The following is a 12,722-nucleotide window of genomic DNA, read 5'->3' as shown; positions in this document are numbered from 1 at the left end:
TCACCAGAAACCCACTCCCGTATTCTTGCCTGGAAAATCCCACGGACAGAGGAGACTGTCGGGCTACAGTCCATGGCAAAGAGTCAGACACGAATGAAGCTACTTAGCATGCAGTGAGAAACGGGAAAGAGAGAGCCAGATCCAGGCAAATAACTGGTGATATTTGGAACACTTCTGGTGACTTTATCTGCATCAGGACACGGATCTAGATCGGTGCTGAGTCACAGAAATGCCAAACTCCTTTTCCCAGACATCTAAAGGTAAAAGGGAGAAAAGGGACTGCGGTAGTGTGACCTCACACACAATTACAGAAACCCTACTAAAACCTTCGGAACTGAATTACATCTGTGGACACCTACGAGAATCTGTGAAAACCTAAACAAAGGCTTGTTTTGCTCAACTTTTACTGACACCTTCTTTCTTTTTATATGAATGAGAAAAAGCAACCGCCAGATGTCCCATTTCAGCTTATATTTCATTTCATTTCATTTCAGGATTTATATTCATTTATATATATTATATATTATATTCATTTATATTTCACTTCAGGACTTATATTCGGGAGGCCCCAGGATGCTCCAAGGCAGGGCCAAGGATGCAGGGTCTTCCCTGCTTGAAAGGGAAAGCTGTGTGGCCCCACTCAGCTCTAGGTTGGTCAGAGTCCTCAGCCTCCACTTGCACGCCCCAGGGGCCTGCCGAGCGACCCCTCTGAACCTCCGCACACGTCTCCGCTCTCCACGGACCGCTGGACCATGACAGCAGGGACGGTCCATTCAGCACCAGCGTTTCCCAGGCAGCCCTTTAATTGTGATCGTCATTGAAGGGCAGCTTGAGCATAAAGTGAGTTTGTCCGGCCAGCTCTTAAGGAGCCAAACACCTCCCACCCCGAATCAAACACGAACTGGCAGGCGCTGGGAAACTGGGCAGGAAGCAAAGAGAACCACTGTGCTGTGCGAGGCGCCCAAGCAGCGCGCAAGAGCCTGGCACGTAGTAGGTAGGCGTTCACCCAAGATCTGCCAGCGGACCTAGCACCCGGGCTGGGGGCCCTCGGGTGGGGTGGCAGCTCAGGGCACACACACACACACAAAACCCGGCCAGCCCAAAGGGCTGCAGCCCTCGCGACGCGGGGGGCGGGAGTTAGAGCCTGGGAGGGGGCGAAGGAATCCGCCCTCATTTGCACGTCGTCTGGGGCCCGGTCAATTTGCTTAATCACCGCTCTAAATGCCAGCGCGCAGCACACAATGCGCGCCCATTAACAGGTTTAAAGTGTCGCAGCGCTCGCTTTAAATGAGAAAAGCCGGCAACAAAGGGAGAAAAAGCCAAGTTCCTCAACTTGAAGAATGCCTCGATTCGCCCTCGAAATCATCTCGGCGAGTTTAAAATCCCGAGCTCTACAGAAAAGTTGAGGCCCCAGCGCAAGGGATGGGGGTGGGGAGGGGGTGTGTGTATGTGTGTGTGTGTGTGTGTGTGTGAATAACCCGCCACGAATACTGGGTTTCTTAGGAACCGACTCTTAGCAGCCCCGCGAAGCTAGAGTCGCGGGGCAGCGTCGCCAACCCACCTCCCCCGGCCCCACTGCCCAACTGCCAGGGAAAGCGGACCGATTTCCAGGAAGAAAGCAAGACCACCTCCCCCCTCCACGCCCCGCTCAACACACACTCCCGCCCAACCGGCACAAATCCAAGTTTTTCTTTAGCGCGAGCAAAGAATTCTGGACACTAAGGAGAACGCCAGAAGTGGACCCCGAAGCGGCTCCCCAGCCAAAGGGGAGAATGTAAGGGAATGTTCCAGGCACTCCCAGCGCAGCCTAACCCTCGACTGCCGGAGTGGTTCATCTCCGTAAGCAAGTTCTGCCCGGGATCTTCCCGGGACGGCCCCATCCCCCACCCCGTCGCCGAGCCCGGGGGCGCATCTCTCGGGCCCCGACCGCCCGCGCGCCGGGGCGCGGCGGGACGGGCACTCACCGTGCGCGCTCCTCCGGGAGACAGGGGTCCGTTGGGAAGGTACGGGCTGCTCAGGTCCGGGATCATCAGGAACGGGTAGCCAGGGTAGGGGGGCCCCTTAAAGAACGCGCCGTCCTGGGGCCTTCTCACTGCCGGTAAAACCAAGGCGGGGGTGAGGCCGGGGCCCTCCGGACAGCGCCTCGGTAAGGGGTCCCGGGGCGGGGACCGGGAATCCAAGCGCCCCCCACGCGCGCCCCAGGACGGCTGAGGCCGACGGGGGCGAAGAGCAGGGGCACGGCCACCGGGGCGAGGGGGACCGAGGGCGACCCGAGCCGAGGCGCCAAGCGCAGCGGGGCCAGGAGCGGGGGACAGCCCGGACCCGCACGTACCTTCGGCGAAATAGTCCCGTGGCTTCTGGAAAGCGTCCCGGGCGGGCTGCGGGCGCCTCTCCGCCTGCGAAGGAGACACAAAGGCGAGGGCGGGTGAGCGGGCGCCGGGCCGGGGTCCCGGGGGTCGGCCGCGGGGGCTTCCTCACCTCCGAGTCCGAGCTGCTGCTCTGGTTCTCCGACTCGTTGACCAGGGACGACTTGACTTCGTCCAGGTCCCGCTGCGCCGACGCGCTGTCGCTGCTCGGCTCCTGCTCCTCGCCTCCCTCGTCCTGGAAGGGGATCAGCTCGTCGTTGGCCCCGAGGTCGTCCCCTCCGCCGGCTGCCCCGGCGCCCGAGCCGCCGCTGCCGCCTCCCGAGCCGCCGCCGCCGCCGCCGCCGAGCTGGGGCATGGTGGGGCCGCGGGCCGGGGCCGCCGCTCTCCGAGCCCCTCGCCGCCCGCGCCCGGCCCGGCCCGGCGCCCGCCCCTCCCTCCCTCCCTCCCGTTCGCCGGCCTGCTCCGCTCGCCGCCCCGGCGGCTGCAGCAACAAAGTTTTGACAGGGCGTGGCCCGGAGGGAAGCGGGGCCGGCGCGACCGGACGGGGGCGGGGGCGGCTCGGCTCCGGCCCCTAGGGCAGCGCGGAGCCCGGGGCTCCCCAACTCGCTGCTGCCGCCGCCGCCTGCTCCACCGGGGCGTCCCAGCGCCTGGCCCGCCGGGGAGGGGCGAGCGGGGAAGGAAGGAGGGACCGGCGCGCGGGGCAGGGGGGCCGGAGGGAGGAGCCCCGGCTGCAAGCTGACACCCGCGCGCCTCGCGGAACGCGGAGAGCCCCGGCGCGCACACACTCGCCCTCACACTCGCACGCCGCTCGCTCACACCTTCCCAGGCTGCGCCTCCCCGCAGTGCGCGCACGGCCTGGCCCCCAGACTCACCCGGACCCCTTCCCCGAGCCCCATCCCGCACTCCCGCGGGCCTGCCCCCCGCCCGGCTCTGGGCCGACCGCTCGGGTCCCGCCCCCACCCCTAGGCATCCCCTAACTTTCTTCCCGAGAACCCCGAGAACTCCGCAGCAGCTCCACACCCCCTCCCACCGGATCCGCGCGCTAGCGGGCGGCACTGCCCCCTGCGGGAAAGCTCCGGACCTGCCCGGACCTTCGGTGCCTGGAGTCCTCGAAGCGCTGGATCCCGCCCGGCTTGATCGCTTTTGCCTGCCTAGGGCACCCGGAATATGCCCGGCGGCCTCCCGCTCCTCTCTTTCCTGTGGGGTTCCAACGCTCCCCCCGCCCCAGTTCAGGTTTTCAGCTTTGTTCAGCTGTCCAGAGTCACCCAGGCTGAAATCCCCCAAATCACCTTCGCCCCATAGTTCCAGACCGGGTGCTTAATCGAGTAACTTGCGGTGCAGGGTTCAGAAAGAATTCGGATTTGATTCGTTGTGAAGGAAAATGACCCAGTGACCTCTGAAGCGTTCACGAGGCTGCCTTGGGAGCCAGTGATCATATGAAAAATGCCCAGCCGGCCGCTTGCTTAAAGAAATGCCAGATGCCTCCTGTGATAACATTCAAATATCGTCTCTCCACCCAGTTCGGCAAAATTTGAAAAAGTGAATCTTGTGTCTTTCGCAGTAGGGAACTATTGGTGAGAGCATCTGTTTTAAAAGGCAGAATGGGAATACTTAAAACAATTTTAAAGACGACTGAGAGAGGCGTTTTCTCCAGTGACGTGTACACATATGGTCAAAGTCACAGATACAAGAAAGTTCCAAGCAGCCTCTGTGTGTGTTTGTGTGTGTGTGTTTAATCGCTCAATCCTGTCCCACTCTTTGCGACCCCAAGGACAGTAGGTTCCTCTGTCCGTGGGATTTCCCAGACAAGAATCCTGGAGTGGGTTGCCATTTCCTACCCCAGGGGATCTTCCTGACCGAGGGATCCAACCCGCCTCTCCTGTATCTCCTGCGTTAGCAGGTGGATTCTTTACCACTGTACCACCTGGGAAGTTGAAACCATCAGGGAGGTTTATAAAGAGTTCTGAGTCTTATTACAGTGAAAGTCCGTGGAACAACCCACTGGGGAGAATGAAGCAGGTAAGGATGCAGGAATGATTGTGAAGAAACACCCTTGAGTAGAAATGTATATGGTACCCACTCTTCATTTTTGTTCTTGAAAAATGGCATACTGGCATTTGTTTATTCATAGAAAAAAGTGTGAGAAGATGCGCACCAAATTATTATTATCAATAAATATTTCTGGGAAAGGGGATAAGTGAGAGGAGAGGGACAGTTTTGTTTTCTGCTTTCTACATATTTTATTATATACAGCAAGCAGATATGACTTACCTATATTTTCACACAATTATAGTCTGATTGTCACACACATAAATATAGTCTGATAAAGCTTCTTCAAACAATAGAGCCACATCTATGAGCAGTGTCTTGAGTAAAAAGTAAGACTTCACTTACTTAAAAAGTAAGACTACCGCTTCCCTGGTGGTCCAGTATTTAAGAGTCCCACTGCTAATGAGGGGGTATGGGTTTGATCCCTGTTTGGGGAAGATCTCACATGCTGAGGAGCAACGAAGCCGGTGGGCCACAACTACTGAGCTGGAGCTCTAGAACCCAAGAGCCATAACTGCTGAAGCCAGTGGGCCTGGAGCCTGTGCTCTGCAACAAGAGAAACCACCACAGTGAGAAGCCCACACACCTCAGCTAGAGAGTACCCTCTGCTCATTGCAACTACAGAAAACCCTTGAGCCACAACCACTGAAGTTCACCCACCTAGAGCCTGTGCTTCAAAACAAGAGAAGCCACTCAAGTAAGAAGCCCAAGCACCTCAATGAAGAGTAGCCTGCGTTCGCTGCAACTAGAGAAAAGCGTGAGCAGCAATGAAGACCCAGCGCAGCCAAAACTAAATAAATAACATTTAAAAAATTTTTTTAAGTTAAAATTACTCTTTCCCTCCTTCCCACACCTCCCTGCAGTTAATCATTGTTACTAGTTTGGTGTATATTCTCCCAGATAGTTTCTTAAGCAGTTATGTACACATGCAAACACATATACAAACATACTGTATATGTTTACTCTCATGGAAATAGAATTATGCAGTTCATATTACTGCATGACATTTCATTTTTACAAGCTTTTAAAAGTCAGAAGGTTTTTCATGTGGTCCAGAAATATGTGAAAAATCCATTGCATCAGTTTCTCATGGTTGCTATAGCAAGTCATTGCAAACTTGGTGGCTTAAAACACCAGAAATGTATTTTCTCACTGTTCTCCAGGCCGGAAGTCCAAAATGAGTTGCACTAAATCAAAATCATGGTGTTGGCAGGATCACATTCCCTCTGAAGCTCCAGGAACAAGGTACTCCTTGCCTCTTCCAACTTCTGGTAGCTGCCGGCGCTCTTGCCATCTCATCACTCTAGTTTCTGCCTCTGTGGTCACGTTGCCTTCTCATTTGTCATTGTCAAATCTCATTCTCTGCTTCCTTCTTATGAGAAAGGACACTGTGATGTCATTTAGGGCCCACCCAGATCATCTTGATTAATCTCCCCATCAAGATCCTTAACTTAAAAAAAAACCCTTAACTTAATCACACCTGCAAAGACCCCATTTCCTTATAAGGTCACATTCACAGGTTACAGGGATTAGTACCTAGACATATCTTTGGGAGTGAGCCATCATCAACCTACCACACCCATCAACCTCGAAGAAATGCAAATTGAGACAGCAGAGAGAGACCATTTATCATCTATCAGTTGGCAAAGGTAGAAAAGAAGAACAACATCCAGCTTTGGCCCCAGTGCTGAGAAACATATAGCTGCTGGGCATGCCCTTGTGTAATATTTCTGAAGAGAAGTGTGGCAATACCTGTGAAAAAAGTCTTTAAAAGTGTAAACGCTTTGACTCAACTCTGTGTTTTCTAGGATTTTATACTTAGGAAATAACCAGGTACACGAGGAAACCCGTAGAACTGTCATTATCACAGTGAACAGCTAGAAACAACCCCGAGGTCCCCAAATAGGGAAATGTTAAATAAAATCCTCTTAACCTGATTTTTATTTCTTATTTAACATGGTGTGGAGGCTGGTAGGTCTTCCTGGGATTAACAATTGAACTGTATGTGGAAGAGGAAGATAAGAATGAGGGTCATCTCACAAAAAACAAACTTGTGGTTCCCAAAGAGGAAGAGGGGAGGGATAAATTTGGAGTTTGGGATTAAGAGGTACACACCACTGTATGTAAGATAGACAAATAGGGACTTCCCTGATGATCCACTAGTAAAGAATCTGCCTGCCAATGCAGGGGACATGGGTTCAATCCCTGGTCCTGGAAGATCCCACATACCGAGGGGCCACTAAGCCCGTATGCCGCAACTACTGAGCCTGTGCTCTAGAGCCCATGCTCTATGACAGGAAAAGCTACCGCAATAAGAGGCCTGTGCACCACAACTAGAGAGTAGCCTCTACTATTAGAGGGACTAGGCAACTAGAGGGTAGCCCCCACCCCAACTAGAGAAGGCTCACGAGCAAAAACAAAGATCCAGCACAGCCAAAAATGATTAAAACTGAATAAATAAATACAAGGAAACCAGGAGGGACTTTGGGGTTATAGGTGAAGAAGGAAGATCTTTTATTAAGTAATTTTTTCTTTATTTTTAAAATTGATTTATTTTTAACTGGAGGATAATTGCTTTACAATATTGTGCTGGTTTCTGCCAAACATCAACATGAGACAGCCATAGGTATTCATCTGCCCCCTCCCTCTTGAACCTCCCTCCCACCTCCCACCCTTCTAGGTTGTCACAGGGCAATGGTTTGAGCTCCCTTCATTTAACAACATGTCAAACATGCGTACACAAAACTGCAAAACAGTGTAAGTGCACAGTTAAATGAATTCTCACCAATGGAACATGTCGGTGTCCACCAAGATGAAGATTAACAACAAACTTCATGCTTTTCTCATCTTTAGTTAGTTAGTTCCGTCACTCAGTTGTGTCCGACTCTTTGCGACCCCATGAATCTCAGCACGCCAGGCCTCCCTGTCCATCACAAACTCCTTATCTTTACCTTTCCCCAAAAGTAGTCCATATCCTGACGCTTATAAGAGATTAGTTTTGCCTGTTTTTGAGCTACATATAAGTGGAATCATACAGTATTTTTCATCCTCTTTTGGGTAATATTATTTCTAGGTGAGTGATCACACCATCATGATTATCTGGGTCATGAAGATTGTTTTAGATAGGTCTTGCCACCTCTTCTTAATATCTTCTATTTCTGTTAGGTCCATGCCATTTCTGTCCTTTTTTGTACCCATCTTTGCATGAAATGTTCCCTTGGTATCTCTAATTTTCTTGAAGACATCTCTAGTCTTTCCCATTCTATTGTTTTCCTCTATTTCTTTGCACTGATCACTGAGGAAGGCTTTCTTATCTCTCCTTGCTCTTCTTTGGAACTCTGCATTCAAATGGGTATATCTTTCCTTTTCTCCTTTACCTTTCACTTCTCTTCTTTTCTCAGCTATTTGTAAGTCCTCCTCAGACAACCATTTTGCCTCTTTGAATTCTTTTTTTCTTGAGAATGGTCTTGATCACTGCCTCCTATACAGTGTCAAGAACTTCTGTCCATAGTTCTTCAGGCACTCTGTCTGTCAGATCTAATCCCTTGAATCTATTTGTCACTTCTACTCTACAATTGTAAGGGATTTGATTTCGGTCATACCTGAATGGTCTAGTGGTTTTCCATACTTTCTTCAATTTAAGTCTGAATTTGGCAAGAAGGAGTTCATGATCTGAGCCACAGTCAGCTCCTGATCTTATTTTTGCTGACTGTATAGAGCTCTATTTTTGGCTACAAAGAATATAATCAATCTAATTTCATTATTGACCATCTGGTGATGTCCATGTTTGAGTAGTTTCACATTTTTGGGCTAATACAAATGATGTTGCTAGGAACATTGTTTTCTACCTCATTGGATATTCACTTCTCTTGAGTCCTAGAAGTGTAATTACTGGGTTATGGAATATGCATTTGTTCAGCTTTATTAGATATTGCAGTGAGTTTTACAAAATGATCATATATCAATTTACAATCCCACTAATAGTATACAATAGTTCTATCACTCTACATTCTCTTCCATATCTGTACTGTCAATATATTTATTTATTAGGTTTAGCCATTCTGGTGGGTGCATATTAGAAACTTATTATGGTTTTAATTCATATTTCCCCAATGACTAATCTTTTTTTTTTTTTTTTTTTTCCCAATGACTAATCTTGTTGACTACTTTTTCACATGCTTCATGGCTATTTGGATATTTTCTTTTATGAAGTACTTGTTCAAGTCTTTTATCTACTTTTCTCTTGAATTGTTTAATTTTTTTCTTACAGATTATTTGTATGAGTTCTTTGTATATTCTTGGAGAAGGAAATGGCAACCCATTCCAGTATTCTTGCCTGGGAAATCCCATGGACAGAAGAACCTGGCAGACCTCAGTCCATGGGGTCGCACAGAGTCAAACATGACTGAGCGACTAACTCTTTTTGTATATTCTGGATATGAAGATCTTGTCAGACATATCTAATACAAATATTTTCTTCAGGTTTGTGGCTTGCCATTTTACTTTACAAATGATGTCACATGAATAAAAATCTTAATTTTAATGTAGTCTACTTTATCATTCTTTCTCTTTATTGTTAGTGCTTTGGATCCTATTTAAGAAATCTTTGCTCACACCAAAATCATAAAAATATTATCTATTATGTCCTAGAAACTTTGTTGTTTTACTTTAAGTTTAGATCTACAATCCATCTGAAATACATCTTTGTGTACGGCTTGAATGAGAAGTCAAGGTCCTCTCCTCCATATGTATGGTTGCCAATGCCATCCTTTCCCCTCCCATTGCCATGGCGCCTTTATCATAAATCTTAAGTGTAAATGTGGGTCCGTCTTTAGACTTTTTCCTTAGTTCATCTGCCTAAATTAGCACCAATGACAGATTATAGATATGTAAAAAGTCTTGAAATCTGTCAGTATAAGTCCTTTGACTGTTCTTCTAGATCATATATGTTATTTTTGGGCTTTTAAAGACCATGTTGGTTTTTTGTTTTGTTTTGTTTTGGCCATATAGCACAACATGCAGAATCTTAGTTCTCAGACCAGGGATCAAACCCATGCCCCCCTGCAGTGGGAGAGCGGAATCTTAACCACTGGACTGCCAGGGAAGTCCCACCATATTGTTTCAAAACGTAGGTTTTATTATTATTGATGTACCCTGGAGAAGGGCATGGCAGCCCACTCAAGTATTCTCGACTGGAGAATTCCATGAACAGAGGAACCTGGCGAGCTACAGTCCGGGGGGTGGCAAAGAGTCAGACAGGACTGATGGACTTTCACTTTACACAGTGAGACCAACAGACCAGGAGATGATTTTCTTTGAAAAGACAGTTTGTTACTCACAGTTCCAAGGGGGCGGGGCAGGCAAGGCCATGCAGGGCCACATGAAGAAGCACCAGGGTTGATTAGGAGGCAGAAGGAACAAGGAGAAAGCACGGGCAGGAAGATTTATTGTGGTTTTTCAGGGAAAAAATGGCTGAGACAGGGTAAGCAAGCTAAGCAGGTTTGGGATTGGCTTGTTTGAATAAGTTCAGCAAGCTCTGGAATATATAATCTGTCTTGAGCTATCTGGTTCCTGGCTCTGGGATGATTAAAGGCGAAGAATTACCGTCTAGAGTTTAAGAGCCCAGTGAAAGTCACTCAGTCATGTCCAGCTCTTTGCAACTCCATGAACTGTAGCCTGTCAGGCTCCTCTTTCCATGGAATTCTCCAGTCCAGAATACTAGAGTGGATAGCCATTCCCTTCTCTGGGGCCCAGTGAGAGCCTAGTAAAGATGGTAGTTGGGGAAGGGAGAGGGGGCTTTGGATTGGTTGATTTGCATGTGAAAGGCTCCTCCACGGGGATGGTCATTTGCTATCTCTAGAAATTAGCTTGCCTTGGGAGGGGCAGTCTCTCCTTGGGGATCAGCAAGGCCCCCAAGATATGAAAGCATCATAAAATTCAGAAAATAAAAAACATGATTAGTATACATGTAAATTTTAGAGTCAGCATGTTAAGTTCTACAAAAAACTTCTTCTGGAATTTTTTATTAGCTTTGTATACTGAATCTATAGATCAATTTGAAAAGAATTAATATTTTTACAATATTAAGTTTTCCCATGGATGAAACCAGAATATTTTCACTTTTTTTTTAGGTTTATTTTTTTGAAATTATTTTTCCATGTCCTGGGTCTTTGTTGCTGTGCACAGGCTTTCTCTAGTTGCAGCGTTTAGGCTTCTCATTGTGGTGCCTTCTCTTGTTGTAGAGTACAGGTTCTAGGGCACACAGGCTTCAGCAGTTGTGGCTCAAGAGCTCTAGAACACAGTCTCAGTAATTGTGGCACATGTTGGCTTAGCTGCCCTGGGGCATAGAGAATCTTCCTGGATTAGGAATCAAACCCATATCCCTTATTTTGGCAGGCAGAGTCTTAAACACTGGATCATCAAGGAAGTCTAATTTTTTAGTCTTCTATGTAGAGATTTGCATATCTTTTGTTCAACTGTTTTCTAGGTGTTTGATATATTTTAATGCTTTCTAAATTGTATATTTTATTTTCTCATTATGTATTGCTAGTATGTAGAAATACAATTGATTTTTCTTACTTTGAGCTTGTGCTATCACGTGAGTTGGTAATTATTCCTGTTTTTTTTTCTATTTTTTGGAAGAGTTTATATACAACTGTGCATCAGTTCAGTTCAGTTCAGTCACTCAGTCATGTCCAACTCTGCGACCCCATGGACTGCAGCATGCCAGGCCTCCCTGTCCATCACCAACTCCCGGAGTTTACCCAAATTCATGTCCACTGACTTGGTGATGCCATTCAACCATCTCATCCTCTGTCATCCCCTTCTCATCCTGCCCTCAATCTTTCCCAGCATCAGGGTCTTTTCCAATGAGTCAGCTTTTCGAATCAGGTGGCCAAAGTATTCGAGTTTCAGCTTCAGCATCAATCCTTCCAAGGAACACCCAGGACTGATCTCCTTTAGGATGGACTGGTTGGATTTCCTTGCAGTCCAAGGGACTCTCAAGAGTCTTCTTCAACACCACAGTTCAAAAACATCAATTCTTCAGCGCTCAGCTTTCTTTATAGTCCAACTCTCACATCCATACATGACTACTGGAAAAAACATAGCCTTGACTAGGCAGACCTTTGTTGACAAAGTAATGTCTCTGCTTTTTAATATGCTGTCTAGGTTGGCCATAACTTCCCTTCCAAGGAGTAAGCGTCTTTTAATTTCATGGCTGCAATAGCCATCTGCAGTGATTTTGGAGCCCAGAAAAACAAAGTCAGCCACTGTTTTCACTGTTGCCCCATCTATTTGCCATGAAGTGATGGGACCAGATGCCACGATCTTAATTTTTTGAATGTTGAGTTTCAAGCCAAATTTTTCACTCTCCTCTTTCACTTTCATTAAGAAGCTCTTTAGTTCTTCTTTGCTTTCTGCCATAAGGGTGGTGTCATCAGCATGTCTGAGGTTATTGATATTTCTCCCAGCAATCTTGATTCCAGCTTGTGCTTCCTCTAGCCCAGCATTTCTCATGATGTACTCTGCATGTAAGTTAAATAAGCAGGGTGACAATATACAGCCTTGACATACTCCTTTTCCTGTTTGGAACCAGTCTGTTGTTCCATGTCCAGTTCTAACTGTTGCTTCCTGACCTGCATACAGATTTCTCAAGAGGCAGGTCAGGTGGTCTGGTATTCCCATCTCTTTCAGAATTTTCCACAGTTTGTTGTGATCCAGAGTCAAAGGCTTTGGCATAGTCAATAAAGCAGAAATAGATGTTCTTCTGGAACTCTCTTGCTGTTTTGATGATCCAACAGATGTTGGCAATTTGATCTCTGGTTGCTCTGCCTTTTCTAAATCCAGCTTGAACATCTGGAAGTTCACGGTTCACATACAGTTAAAGCCTGACTGGGAGAATTTTGAGCATTACTTTGCTAGCGTGTGAGATGAGTGCAATTGTGCAGCAGTTTGGCATTTCCTTTCTTTGGGATTGGAATGAAAACTGACCTTTTCCAGTCCTGTGGCCACTGTTGAGTTTTCCAAATTTTCTGGCATATTGAGTGCAGCACTTTCACAGCATCGTCTTTTAGGATTTGAAATAGCTAAACTGGAATTCTGTCACCTCCACTAGCTTTGTTTGTAGGGATGCTTCCTAAGGCCCACTTGACTTCGCATTCCAGGATGTCTGGCTATAAGTGAGTGATCACACCATCATGATTATCTGGGTCGTGAAGATTTTTTTTTTTTTGTGAAGATCTTTTTTGTACAGTTCTTCTGTGTATTCTTCCCACCTCTTCTTAATATCTTCTGCTTCTGTATGCT

At 47.6% G+C, this 12,722-nt stretch overlaps 1 protein-coding gene across 2 annotated transcripts in view; it reads right to left on the bottom strand.

Annotated features, from left to right (window-relative positions):
- Positions 1-2,833, bottom strand: part of TCF7L1 (transcription factor 7 like 1) — a 187,583-nt gene extending 184,750 nt beyond the window's left edge. The window contains exons 1-3 of one of the 2 annotated variants that reach the window (XM_043917765.1): positions 2,479-2,833; positions 2,333-2,396; positions 1,965-2,092 (exon numbers count right to left, since the gene is read on the bottom strand). In XM_043917765.1, coding sequence (XP_043773700.1) covers positions 1,965-2,092; positions 2,333-2,396; positions 2,479-2,721 — 435 coding nt within the window. In that variant the 5' untranslated portion in view covers positions 2,722-2,833. The remainder of the gene's footprint in view (positions 1-1,964; positions 2,093-2,332; positions 2,397-2,478) is intronic. The other variant, XM_043917766.1, reaches the window with a different exon arrangement.
- Between the last annotated feature and the right edge of the window lie 9,889 nt (positions 2,834-12,722).

Source organism: Cervus elaphus, chromosome 11 (genome assembly GCF_910594005.1).
Source record: "Cervus elaphus chromosome 11, mCerEla1.1, whole genome shotgun sequence".
NCBI lineage: Eukaryota > Metazoa > Chordata > Mammalia > Artiodactyla > Cervidae > Cervus > Cervus elaphus.
The sequence above is the reverse complement of the archived record's forward strand: the minus strand, read 5'-3'. Positions and strand labels throughout refer to the sequence as shown.